General features: G+C 39.2%; 1 protein-coding gene across 3 annotated transcripts in view; it reads right to left on the bottom strand.

Moving 5' to 3' along the window:
- HBS1L (HBS1 like translational GTPase) overlaps window positions 1-13745 on the bottom strand; it is a 66055-nt gene that overhangs the window by 20364 nt on the left and 31946 nt on the right. For 2 of the 3 annotated variants that reach the window (XM_075087686.1, XM_075087688.1), the window contains one exon: window positions 9234-9342. In XM_075087686.1, the coding sequence (XP_074943787.1) occupies window positions 9234-9342 (109 nt within the window). Of the gene's footprint in view, window positions 1-4068; window positions 4137-9233; window positions 9343-13745 lie in introns of those variants that run through there. The other variant, XM_075087689.1, reaches the window with a different exon arrangement.

The following is a 13745-nucleotide window of genomic DNA, read 5'->3' on the forward strand; positions in this document are numbered from 1 at the left end:
CAGGCTGAACAACCCCAACTCTCTCAGCCTGTCCTCATAGGAGGGGTGCTCCAGCCCTCAGATCATTTTTGTGGCCCTCCTCTGGACCCGCTCCAACAGGTCCTTGTCCTTTCTGCGTAGGGGACCCCAGAGCTGGATACTGTATTCCAGGTGGGGTCTCACCAGTGCGGAGTAGAGGGGTAGAATCACCTCCCTTGACCTGCTGGCCCACACTTCTTTTGGTGCATCCCAGGATACGGCTGGCCTTCTGGGCTGCAGGCGCACATCGTTGGCTCATGTCCAGCTTTTCATCCACCAGTATGCCCAAGTTGTTCTCTGCAGGGCTGATCTCAACCCCTTCAGCCCCCAGCCTGTATTGATATTGGAGGTTGCCCCGACCCAGGTGCAGGACCTTACACTTCACCTTGTTGAACTTCATGAGCTTCTCACAGGCTCACCTCTCAAGCTTGTCTAGGTCTCTTTGGATGACACCCCGTACTTCTGGTGTGTCAACTACAGCACTCAGCTTGGTGTCATCTGCAAACTTGCTAAGGGTGCACTCTATCCCACTGTCCCATTAATGAAGATATTAAACAGTACTGGTCCCAGGTCGGGCCCTTGAGGAACACCACTCGTCACCTGTCTCTATCTGGACATCGAGCCATTGACCACTACCCTCTGGATGTGACCATCCAGCCATTTCCTTACCCACTGAACAGTCCGCCCATCAAATAGGTATATCTCATGTTTAGACAGAAGGATTTTGTGAGGACCGTGTCAAAGGCCTTACAGAAGTTCAGATAGATGACATGTGTAGCTCTTCCCTTGTCCACTGATGTAGTCAATCCTTCATAGAAGGCCATTAGGTTGGTCAGGCAGGACTTGCCCTTGTTGAAGCCATGCTGTCTGCCTTGAATCACCTCCATGTCTTTCATGTGCCTTAGCATAGCTTCTGGAAAGATCCATTCCATGATCTTCCCGGGAACAGAGGTGAGGCTGACAGGTCAGTAGTTCTCCAGGTCCTCCTTTCTACCCTTTTTAAAGATGGGCACAACGTTTCCCTTCTTCCAGTCCCTGAGGACTTCACCTGACTGCCACGACTTTTCAAATAACATGGAGAGTGGCTCAGCAACTACCGTCAGCCAATTCCCTCAGGACTCTGGGATGCATCTCATCACATCCCATAGACTTGTGTATATCCAGGTTCCTCAGGCTGTCACAAACCTGACCTCTTACAGTGGGAGGGGCTTTTTTCCCCTGGTCTCCATCCTGCAGTCCATCGGCTTGGGAGGGGTGAGGAGAGAGGTTACCAGTGAAGACTGAGGCGTAAAAGTTGTTGAGTACCTCAGCCTTCTCCTTGTCTGTTGATACCAGGCCTCCATTCTTGTTCATCAGGTGGGTACGCTTTCTTTGACTTTTCTTTTCTGGCTGATGTACCTATAGAAGTCTTTCTTGTTACCCTCTGCATCCCTTGCCAAATTCAGCTCCAGCCATGCCTTGGCCCTCCTGACCCGATGCCTACACAACAAGGCAGCATCCCTATACTCTTCCCAGGATACCTGTCCCTGCTTCCATTGCCTGTGCAGTTCCCTCTTGCTCTTAGTTTGACCAGCATCTCTCGACTCAGCCATGATGGACTCTTGCCTTCCTTGTCTGATTTCTTATACCTGGGAACTGAGAGCTCTTGTGCTGTATGGAATGCATCCTTAAAGATCTGCCAGCTCTGTTCTGCTCTCTTGTCCCTGAGGACCATCTCCCAGGGGTCCTGCTGACTAACTTCTTGAAGAGCTGCAAGTCTGCTTTCCTAAAATTTAGGGTCCCCACTATACTCCTTGTTTTTCCCATATCCCTCAGGAGTGTGAACTCCACCAATGCATGATCACTGCACCCCAGGCTGTATCCAATCTTGATGTCACTGATTATCTCACTTGCATTGTGATCATCAGGTCTAGTATTGCGTCCCCTTGGGTAGGGCTGTCTATTACCTGAGCCCAACCACAGGCAGGGCTGTCTATTACCTAAAAGAGTCTGGCCCCATCCTCTTGACACCCACCATTTAGGTATTTAGAAGCATTGGTAAGATCCCCCCTCAGTCTTTGCTTCTCCAGGCTAAACAAACCCAGGTCTCTCAGCCTTTCCTCATGAGAGAGATGCTCCAGTCCTCTGATCATCTTCATAGCTCTCCGCTGCACTCTCTCCATAGTTTCCTGTCTGTCTTGAACTGGGGAGCCCAGAACTGGGTGCAGTACTCCAGATGTGGCCTCACTAGGGCAGAGCAGACGGGGAGGATAACCTCCCTCGACCTGCCGGCCACACTCCTTTTAATGCAGCCCAGGATACCGTGTGCCTTCATGGCCACAAGGGCGTGTTGCTGGCTCATGGTCACCTTGCTGTCCACCAGCACTCCCAGGTCCTTCTCAGCAGAGCTGCTTTCCAGCAGACCAACCCCCACCCTGTACTGGTGCCTGGGATTGTTCCTCCCCAGGTTCAGGACCTTACGTTTGCTTCTGCTGAATTTCATGAGGTTCCCCTTGACCCAGCTCTCCAGCCTGTCCAGGTCTCAATGAATGACAGCACAGCCTTCCAGTGTACCTGGTACTTCAGCATTTATTCTGCTTTTATTTGACTTTACTTCTTATTTTCTGTCTGCATAGGTGTATTTGCATTGTATTAGTCCCTTTCTATTACATATATCTCAGGAAACAATACAGACTGACATGCTTGGACTACTGAACAAAGCAGTTCAACAGTTATTATCTAAAAATTTAACCTAGGAAATGTTCAGACTGGATGCAAAATTAGCCTCTTATTATAGCACTAAGCAACATAGGACATTTTATAGGTCTTCCTTTTCCCCTCCCTTTCAGAACCCACCTATGTAATTAGTACTGTAGCAGATTGATTGATTTTGACACCTTTTCCATAAGGCCCAAAGCCAAGTTTTTCTCTTCACTGTGAGACCTCAAAACAGAAATGTGCATACTTGATTTTTTTTTGGCTAAAGTTCTACAACCCAAGGCCAGGGTCTTGCATCAAGACTGCATACACGAGCACGTTTCTCAAATTAGCTAAGCAAAGAACTTAGTTTATGCCAGTCACGCTGGCTGCAAGGGTACAGATCATACCTGCACTTCCACAAAACACACAGACAATTCTGTAGAAAGTCTATTAACGAGAACTTATCAAAATATTCTAAACCACTTGAAGGAGAAGGACAAGTTTCTATCAAACTAATGCCTTGGGCGATAAAATCATGACATTTTAGATTTGACATTACGAAACCAGCTGTATTGTATCACCACGTATAGCCTTAGACAAGCTCCAGTAAGTATATAACATCATATCTTGACAGGCTGAATACCCTTTATATGAAGATACACTTGATTCCCTAAATTCTAAGAATTACTGGGTCATCATTGTTTTAGATGTAGCTATGGAGAAAGGTGATTACACAGGAACTATTCCACAGAAAAATAGTCACTACAGTTATTTATCACTTCTTTTACTGGAAAAAATCAGTGCATTTCTATAAGGCTGAACAGAAGGTTCTATTTTTTTTTTTTTTTTTTAATTTCTTAAACAGTACATTAAGTCCAAGCTGAAAATCTACTTTGGAATGGCAGAACAATTATTTTCCTCCAATGCCTCTTCAGTGACATTTTACTTCATAAAAATCAACTGAAAACAATCAAGCTGATAGAAGGCCATTATGCAGAGAATTGCGGTGACAAAGCTTTCTACATATTTTAATAACTTATTTAAAATCACCTGAATTATAAAGTACACCAGATCACTTTTACCTGAATCATGTGTTAAGAGAGACTCACATAGTTACAATTAATTTGCATTAGACATTTGTCATCAAGATTAAGACTGCCATCTTTTTTTTTCCTTTTTTCAGATAAACTTCAGTTCAGTGTCAGCATAACATCTAGCACTTTCACACCGAAGTACTATGACTAGTGCCAATATGCAAAAATCACACTTGATGTAATGCAAGTATTGTATTTTACATTGGTATCAAGTTTTCTTCCTTGAATTTCTAATATTTTAAGTTCTGGAGAGAAGTATTTATACAAGAAGCCATACCAAAGAAGCCTTTGCAGTTGGCAATAGTTTCCTCTCCTTTTCAATGTCTGCATTTCTTCCCAAACAAAATTTTCAAAAAATGAAAAAAATTTAAAAGGATTATATTTAGATGAAGCTGCAATTAATGTGACCCAAAAACATAACTCATGTTTTTCTACAGCTTTCCAAAATATTCAAAGACTTGTTATATCACACCTATTAAAAAAAAATGTATTTTGAAAGACAGGTTATCTGTAAGCTTCTAAATTCTATTTTGTTTAGATAAGTAATGATTTTCTTCTAATCCCAGATGCTCAGATCTATTTGCAGGCCAAAGCCTATGTCAGTAAGGATTCCAAAAACCAGAATGAATGCTGAGTGGTAGAATTCAAACTAATTACAGCACCTGAAAGAATCATTGTTATTGCCAAATAAAATAACCACTCTCAATTCTAAGTAGCTTTTTATGTAACTACACTGCTTAAAGCTGCCAAATAGCTTTTATGTTGGTGCACAGAAAAAGTGCTAGATGCAAGTGAAACAAGTGAAACGTGACTCCAGCCATCGTGACATTTGGCCCTGCTACTTTTTCAAGGGTGCTATATTTGAACAGTTAGTTCACTGCTCCATTTAGAGTTTTACAGGTTTCAGATACTACCATGTTTAGAGACCTGAAAACAACCTGTGCCATGATAAACCAAGACTTGCCATTTCAGAGGAGAAACATCAGAATGGATGGCGTGTATGATCTACTTACAGAGCACTTCTGATGAGATAATCCAGCTTTTTGCTGATGAATGTCAGGGAAAGGGAGAATGAGTTTATTGCTAGGTACCTAAATGGGAAGATGGGCAGATGAAACGTACAATTCCAGTCTGATGGAAGTACATGAAGAGAGATGCAGCAATAAGACCCTGGCAGACGAGTAGTTTATCGAAAGCATGATAACAGCTCAGAAAAATGCTAAGGAGCTTCACCTCTAACAGTCAATGAGAAAATGAATGATGTTCAAAATGCTTTTCAGTAAGCCCTTTCCACTGAGATTTTTCAAAATTATTGAATTAAAAACTTCTGTCAGAAGACAGAGCATATAAGATTGCATCCTAATACCTAGTATGTCACTAGTGCAGGCAGTTGACGGTATAAAGAAGTCAACTGCATTAGCAATCATCTTCAGCAGGAAAGTTCCAGCCTGGTCCGAGTTATGTCAAACCACAATATCAAGAAAAATTTATATTTGGAGGAAGAGCACTTCCTAACCGATTGCTTGTGTCTTTGTATGAGAACTTGATGGAACTATCAAAAGCAGTCTCAGTTTGCCAACATCTGTGTTTGTCTGCCATATCACTGCTAGACACTAACGTGGAGCCATTGATTAAGCAACTCTTGACTTCTTTGAAAGGACAGAACCACTAGGTACCTTGTATGTGCACTGAGGTCATGTACTCAAGAAACCCTGACTGCCAGCAATTCAGGCACAAAAGCTGCCTGAAGTCAAAAGAGCCTACCATAGCTTTATGTTAGGAAATTGGCAGACATACAAAAGCCTGACACAGACCATTTTAGTCAAAATTAAAACTGCCAGGCCAGAAACTTCCTATGTTGGCTTGCCAACAAGAACCATAAGAGTAAACTGAGTAAAATGTTATGGTTACAACACTGTTTTCTGGGGAAAATTAAGAAATACAACCTGTGTTGTTGTAAGACTTGTTAGAAGATATTCAATACCACATAGCTGTTGAAAGGTTCATGCTACCACGCATTCAAATAACTTGAAAGCTTGTCTGCTGAAGGTTAACTCTGCATAAGTTAGCTTTTAAACATTGTTTTCAATCTTCTAGTCTGGACGCTTAGCGAATTATTTTTATGCAACCGACTCTTTCGGAGTACTTACAGTCATTACAGGAATGTCTACATTTATTTCCCCTTTCAAAATTATTAAATTCACAATATTGGTCGGGCTGGTTAAAATAATCACTCGTTTTTGCTCACAACTTCTTCTGGCTTCCGTCATAATTTAACAGGAGGAAAAAGCCCTGTAAATAGTTTTGCTAGAGCATCAGAAAAACAGTTTGTCAGAAGTGAGTAAACTCCATTTTCTGTAGACAATCCCACTAAGAATACCCAGCAAAGGCAATCAATGCTCAAAGCCATTCACAGCTTCTAATAATCCATTCATTCTAAATAAGACTTATTTATTATTATGAGATCATACGTCATAACAAGATCGAATCATCAAGACTGAATAGCTAGTCAAAGAATGGTTATTTTTGCTAATGCTAGGCCACTGGTTTTAAAAGCATGGTCCATGAATTACCTTTAAGATCCCATAAAAGGTGACAGCAAAAACTAGTTCATACATACTGTACAATCACCTTCTAATGGTGTCTGCACCAACACCATACAATAACACCAACGTCTGGGGGTGAGAGCAGGGTGCACAGTTACAGGTGGCTTAGAATCCAAACTATAAATAATTTCTAACACTGCGCTTCTGGTCAGTGATATAAACTATGTACTTAGAAATCTGTATTATTATATACCCTTTACAGTACATTTATCAATGCAATAGCAACATCAAAATGTCTGAAAAGAGTCAAAAGAATAAGCTTTTCTTAGGTGTTGTTAAATACAGTTTCATTCTGTTTCTTGACAACTCATCCTATGCTGTCAGTAATCCAGAAGATAACTGCAGAAGAAAAAACCCAACTCTGATACTTATGGGGTTGATGCAGGGGTTCATGTTTTGCTTCATTTTTCAAGTTTAGAAACAAATGCATACAAAGTCATTAGAAGCTTGCAAGACAATGCTAGTGCTTCAGCTAACCACAATATATTTAGCACAGACTTTACGCAGAGACTGCGGAAAGGAGCTAGTCAAGCTCCAACTGTTACGAAAAGAATCAGGAGAGCAAATGCCACTGTCCTACAGTAGAGAAGGAAAAATATGATGCAAATACAGTCAAGGCCTCCTTCCCCATTCTTCCTGTCAAGGTCCTAGTGCCTTGGCAGTGCCTCCACAGTGGCCTGTAGGATAAAAGAAGAAAGGAGGCCATCACAGAGTCCTTGAAGCAGGGGTATTCAGACATGCAGATAACTACTATTTAAATTGTGCTTTCTTCCATATTCATTCACTGGCTGTGCTCCAAATCTCATGGTATTTTACGAATCACTCCACTTCTTACCTATTCCTCCCATTTAAAGCTAAATGCCAAATGTGCGTCCAACTTCTACAGCAAAAGAGGCTTGTTCTCGATTAGTATTTCAGCAGTACCACTAAATAAGTGAGGTCACTTAAAAGACATCTTCACAATATTGAGGATTTATCTAAAGGGATTACCAGCAGGTCCTGAAGGCTGAAATTTTTCTGTCACAAAAAAAATATAGTATGTCACTAAACTGGTAGCAAGCATGATACAAACTATTTCAGGGTCCCTGAAGAGAAGCAGAGTGGCTGAGAACCATGTTAGAGCCAACCATCTTTCCTCAGAGGCTGAGTCATCACTAGCCTATCCAGGAATTACTCCAGTCTACAGATGAGGAAGCATTCTTCTTATCTCCTCCTTACCTATGGAGCTGGCACACATACACAAGGTGTGGAAGTTGCTAGAGTAAGTATCAGAGATACAAAATTCTGTATTTGCTCTTTTTTGCAAACAAAGATTTTAAATAGTCATTATTACAGCTAAAAAATTCAATCGCTACTATCCAGGACTAGCTGGCAGAAATTTTTCACCAACTTAAGATTCCTTTCTTTTTATAAACTTATATCCAAATTAATTTAATCCACAAAAGTCCCCATGAAAAACTCCAACTTATAAGAAGTGTAGTAGAAACACTGGAGATGAAGGCGCCATAATGTTGACAGGAATTTCATGATCAAGTCCTATTGTCACACCTAGAGTCACTGATCAGTAGAGGCAAGGAGAAGATAAAAAAAGAGATATGTTCCCTTTTATATATTGCAAATCTCAACCAGCACAGAAAGAGGATTTTGAAAGGCCCAGAAATTTTTCATATGGAGCTTATTGCATCTAAGTAGCTGAATGAACACGACGTCTCTTAGCAATGGCATTTAGCAGTGTAAAGGGAATAATGCCATCAGCTTCACACCCTGTATTAAATGTCCTAAGAGACTAAGGAGATGCAACTGCTTGCTTTCCGCTCAGTTATCAAACACGCACAAGATACTGTAAAATAAAGACCATGCTGCCCTCTTACTCCCAAAAATGCTTTCCAGATCAGAACTACAAACACTGCGGGATGAGGTGGGGATGTTGGCACCACTTACACTTGCAAATTTTTCTCCTGAGGATGAACTATGGAATTTCCTCCCACAAATTAGGTGGCTATTATAACATTGGGTTCAAAAACAGAATAAGCATATCCAAGAAAGAAAGAAAAAAAATCTATCAACCTTTCTTAATAGAAACAGCCTAACCCCCCTGCAAAGGAAAGTCAAAAAAAAAGGTGGGGAGCCACAGAACGCTACACATAATGATCTTTCACAGACTGTATTCCCAACATGCATGCCCTGTCCTTATATATTTAAGTATTCACTGCTGGCTACTGGCTGTGGACAGACTCTGATCTAGATGTCTGTTTTCATGCTCTCATGAGACATCTCCCCAACAGTTCCAAGTCAGGATAAAATTAGAACTACTGTTCAACCACTCTAATGTAGCTGAAGCATAAGGAGGACCAACTACTTCTCTACAACAGTTGTACCCCGGACACCTGTTAAAGTTAATAAAAGCTACAGAGGAAGGCAAACTTTAGCCATAAGTGATTGTTTCCCCCATAAGTTATTCTTAAATGTATTACTGCCTTTGAAGAACAATTACAGTTAAGATTTATTGATTTCATAATTCCACTTACAGAACTAAATTTAAAATAAACGAACCCCAAGAAAGTTCAGTATTCTATGAAGCGGATGTTTAAATAATCTGACTAGCTGATATCTCTCTGCACTATTCATAGTGAAAGGATTTGTTAATCTCAAAACGTGAGGTACCATCTTCTGAAAGTAATTCTGAGTCAAACAAGAAGCTGAGATGGTTAGTTCTGGAGAGTGACACTAAAACTGCTGTAAAAAATAGAAAAAAAGAAGAAGAAAACTTGCTACAGGTGCATCAGTCTGAAAGAAGTGCTGCTGATGTACCTTGATACACGAGGGCTTGGCTTACCATGGAACTTCAAATCCCATAGATTGTTTCTTTCCAGACACTGTCATTTTGGTAACTTTTGGCACAATTTCAGATTCCATTCTGGCTGACTGGCAATCCCTTGTTTTTCCTAGTAATAGACAAAAAGTAAGTTTGAACTTAAGGTTGTGACTAACAGGTGTTAAATACAAAGTTTAACAAGTTACATTACTTCTCTTCAACCCAAAGACACCAGTCCGTGATGACAAATTCTCACACTTCAGTGTCTTACTTGCATATAGTATGTATTTATTCAAAATAATCTACAGTTATATTTATTGTGAAAATCTCATCTGTGTCTCCAAGCATTTACATGACACCTACACCATTCAAGAGCTTTACTTGCAGCAGTTCTGCAGGATGCCAGAAGCATTTCATGCAATATGAGGATGACGAAACGCTTTGCAGCTGTTCACTAGCTCATTAGGTTAATTCTTATTTAGAGTTTTTCTTTTGCCTTAACATTGTTGAGCCTCAAGGCTATTGTAAGGCAAAAAAATATGTCTACCTCAGGTACTGATAGCAGCAGCACAAGCTATATGTGGGCTACCAGGCCTTCCCTGAAATCTGGAAACAGTCGTCTCGTACTGAATTACGCTGAAATAGCCAAGCAATAGCCAAAAGCTAGCTAACTTAAAGGTTATTTAGAAATAATTACCATAGTTGAGTAACTTTATTACTTTAAAGGTATCAATTTTTACCATAACTTAAATGAAAACAATTACAGTAAGGTTCAATCTTAATTCTGTGAAACTACAGTTTCACAACTAATAGCACTACAGTGCTATTAGTTTCTTGTGAAGCTGTAGAAAAAAAAAATATTTACTCTGAGGAGGGGGAATTTAAATAAAAGAAGTAAGCTAGCTCTTTTCTTTCCACAATTCCCTCTTTAATATGTTAGGATCTTTTCTCCCTTCACGGAAAAAGACTTCCAGCTTTACAGTGTGAGCAACAGCAGCCGTACCTTGTGTTCTTAAGGATGTTATACACACAGCAAAGCAAAACAACCTGAATTCAGAATTAAGCTGCAAGTTTTTTATCACAGATATATCTGAGAACTAGAAAAATGCCACTACTCTTCCAGTAATAGACCCATTCAGATAGTCAGAGTCAAGTGAAGACTTATTTTGAATAACAAGTGAATCTTTTAAGTATTTTAGATTACTACTGTAAGGTGAACTCTTGGAGTCACTTGGTCCTACTCATCTAGGTTAACTCTTCATTGTGTTATAAAGTATGATGGCTACACATTTAAAACACAGAATCATATTGCTTTGCAGGTTATGTATAAATATGAAGTTGTGGTGAAGGATGCTGAAAATTTCAGGTAGGGAAGCAGATTATCACGGACATGTCTATAATAGACAGCATAAAAAAGCTGTTGTGCAACTTTTTCTGAACAATCACACTACAGATTGACAGTCTCATTTAACTGATGACTTGCTCTTCATCTCCCTCATTTGTCTTATCTGCTGATACTCATTTTATTTATATGCCACCTGGTGATCTCTGGAAGAAGTAATCTGTATGTGTATTATTAATAGTTGCATACCAAGTACACTGTATATGAGGAAAAACAGTAAGATAAATAAAGACAACAGCACAAGTAATGGTTTACAATAATAACAAATTATGTAACTGACAAACAAATAATAAAGGTTCAGAATATAAAATTCTCAGATCACTGGACAAGGACTACTAGTTTAGCACAAAGATTTTGTTTCATCTTCAAGCTTCTACATAGATCAGCTGCAGCTTTTCTTAATAAGTAGCTAATCACTTGAGTTACAGTAAAAATTACATTACTTTTGTTGCCAACTTGGCATGTTTTTTTTCCACTTCAATTCTAACAATTTTCAAGCAGCCATCACTTTCAACTGCCAGTTAAACATGAATACTTTACATGTCATTTGAAAGCTGAATTACAGTTAATTCTCAGAACATATCATGTTTAAAATCTGGCTGCTAGGAACTAATAATTACAAAAAAGCACAATGAAATTGAAATGAGGTTAGTTGAAAGAAACCAAGAAAATAATTCATATCATACAACTAGGAAATAACTTGCAGTCTATTCACAATATTTGCTATATATGATGCAAAATCAGAAATCAAAGGTTTTACAAAATACAGCTTCTCTAATCAATTTAGAAATTAAGCTTCACTCTGTACCAATACTGTTGGGGTGTCTGACACTGATCCAAAGTTAAATGTACAAGGAGACAAAATACATTGAATGAATCAAGTATTTGACACAGAAAACAAATTTAAAAATAGAGATTAGGAAACACTAAAAGTTGAAAGATTATATAAAATAAAATTACAAAGAGCAAGAGAAAGTCATTGTCCATCAACAGCACTGACAGTTTAGGTATTTTTCTTCATTTATTTTTATATAGCACTAATACTTCGGCATAGGTGGAGCAAGGAAGCAGACCAGGATCATATAAAGACAAACCAAACCACCGAAGATAATCCTGGAATGGTGGAAGTCAAACAGATGCAAAGACAGTGCAAGAATTATTAGTAACACTACTGACAGAAGCATCAAGTATAATTTTCTGACTTCAATGTTTTTGTAACCTAGCGCTATAAAAATCAAGCAGCGCATTTGAGATAAGGACCAAGTCTGTCTTTTGTGCACTGCAGCCAGCATTAAAGAGTAATAATTATGGGCTTCATTACAAAGGACACAAGGCCAGGAAGGGAGTATATTTTACTATCTAATCTACAGGGCACCGGAGAAAATTGCATGATAAATTCTTATCTGCTTTAGCAGGCAAAGCAAAAGCTATTCAGCACTTAACAGATCATATGCAAATCCTTAAACTGCACCTTGGAACCAAAAGGAAGTCAATGCACAATGCTGATACAACTCTTAAAACACTTCTTAGTCAACAAGCAGAGTATCCCATGGCAACTGAAGTGCACTACAAACCTGGAAAAAGTATAGGAGCAGTAATCCCAATCTGATTAGGACAAGAGCAGCTGTGAGGAAAACGAACCTCTGAAGGGAAAGGATATAAAGGATATATAAGTTTTTGCCAAGGAAGGCTTCATAAAGTTCTTTATGTCTACTGCCATTTAGACATTCTTAAACATATACCTAAGTATTTCAATGATAATAGGTTTCCTAAATCAAGAGGGTACACAAACTCCTAAAGAAGCCCTAATGCCTCCTTGCTACATTTCACTTAATCTAGCATTGTAAAAAGCAAAAATAAGAGTGGATCACATGCAAGTAAATGCACTGATTGGCCAATGGTGTAAAACTGCAGAGCAAGAGATTTTACTGAAGAGGACACTGTAAAAACTCTGGCAATTCACTAACTTAACAGTAGGAAAAATAAAGAAATTTTCCTTTCATGAAAACAGAAAGTATACATTCGTAAATTATAAAAATGTAAAGGCTTGTCAGCATGATAGTTCTCACCAATTCAGAATGTTTAAAACCCAAAACTTCTAGTCTATTTGAAGCAAAGCATGTTTCAGACAGGTATTTGGTATTTAGACTGCAGTGACACGAGAAGACCTAGACTAAAGCGTACTGTAGCTATGAGTCAAACACTATTACAAAACAAAACATGCACTGATGCACCTTGTCTCAGTATTAAATTGGGATGCGCCTAATACCAAAGGGAACAGACAGACTAGACCTGCACTGACGTTACTCACAACTACAGCAGTGTATGATAAATTGACAGTCAAAGCTTTCTTCCCTTTATTATTCTTCTCTTTGCTTTTACTTTTCCTGTGACTGCCAGTTGGATGTCTGACATAAAAGCCTTTTGATTTAGTCAAGAAGTATTACTAATGACACCTGCTGTAACTTCAAAATTATTAAAAAGTACAACCCCGAAATCTTATGGCACAATAAAGTATTTGCAGACTGAAAACAGGAGACAGACATATATATGCAGGAAGCAAGCAAAACACAGGGGCAGTCTTTAAAAATGAAAAATCTCTCTGGGTGTTCAAGCTGGAATAGCAAAACTATATGGATATCGTCAACCATCTTCCTTTACTGTAAGCAACTCCCTAGATTTTTCATTTCCTTTGTAAAAATGGTTGTAAGGAGTACCTGTAAAAGATTTAAGCAAACAAATCAAGAGATTATTTTGGCTTCTTTATCATACATAACAGGCCTGAAAAGTTCTTGTTTCAGTTTTTGTTCGTTTACTTACATTGAAAGTAAAAGGAAGATAAAAATTGGTGTTTTCACTAATTCTGTTGGAGGTAGGGAAGTTATGTTTCAGTATTTGGATCAGTTGATTGTCAGTCTAATCTGTTCCCAGGTAGTTTAGAGGCGCATAAAAACAGCAGGAGTCTGTTAAGCAACCACCATCTCAAGGGAAGCAGGGATATTGGCATATTTGGAGTAATGCATACTACCACTGGCTATTTAAATCCACACTGGCTTCATTCAGATGGCCTTACCTTTTCAACAACAGAAACAAAATGCCACCATTTTTGATTCCTACACACAGAGGCTTCT

This window comes from Phalacrocorax aristotelis, chromosome 3 (assembly GCF_949628215.1).
Source record: "Phalacrocorax aristotelis chromosome 3, bGulAri2.1, whole genome shotgun sequence".
Lineage (NCBI taxonomy): Eukaryota > Metazoa > Chordata > Aves > Suliformes > Phalacrocoracidae > Phalacrocorax > Phalacrocorax aristotelis.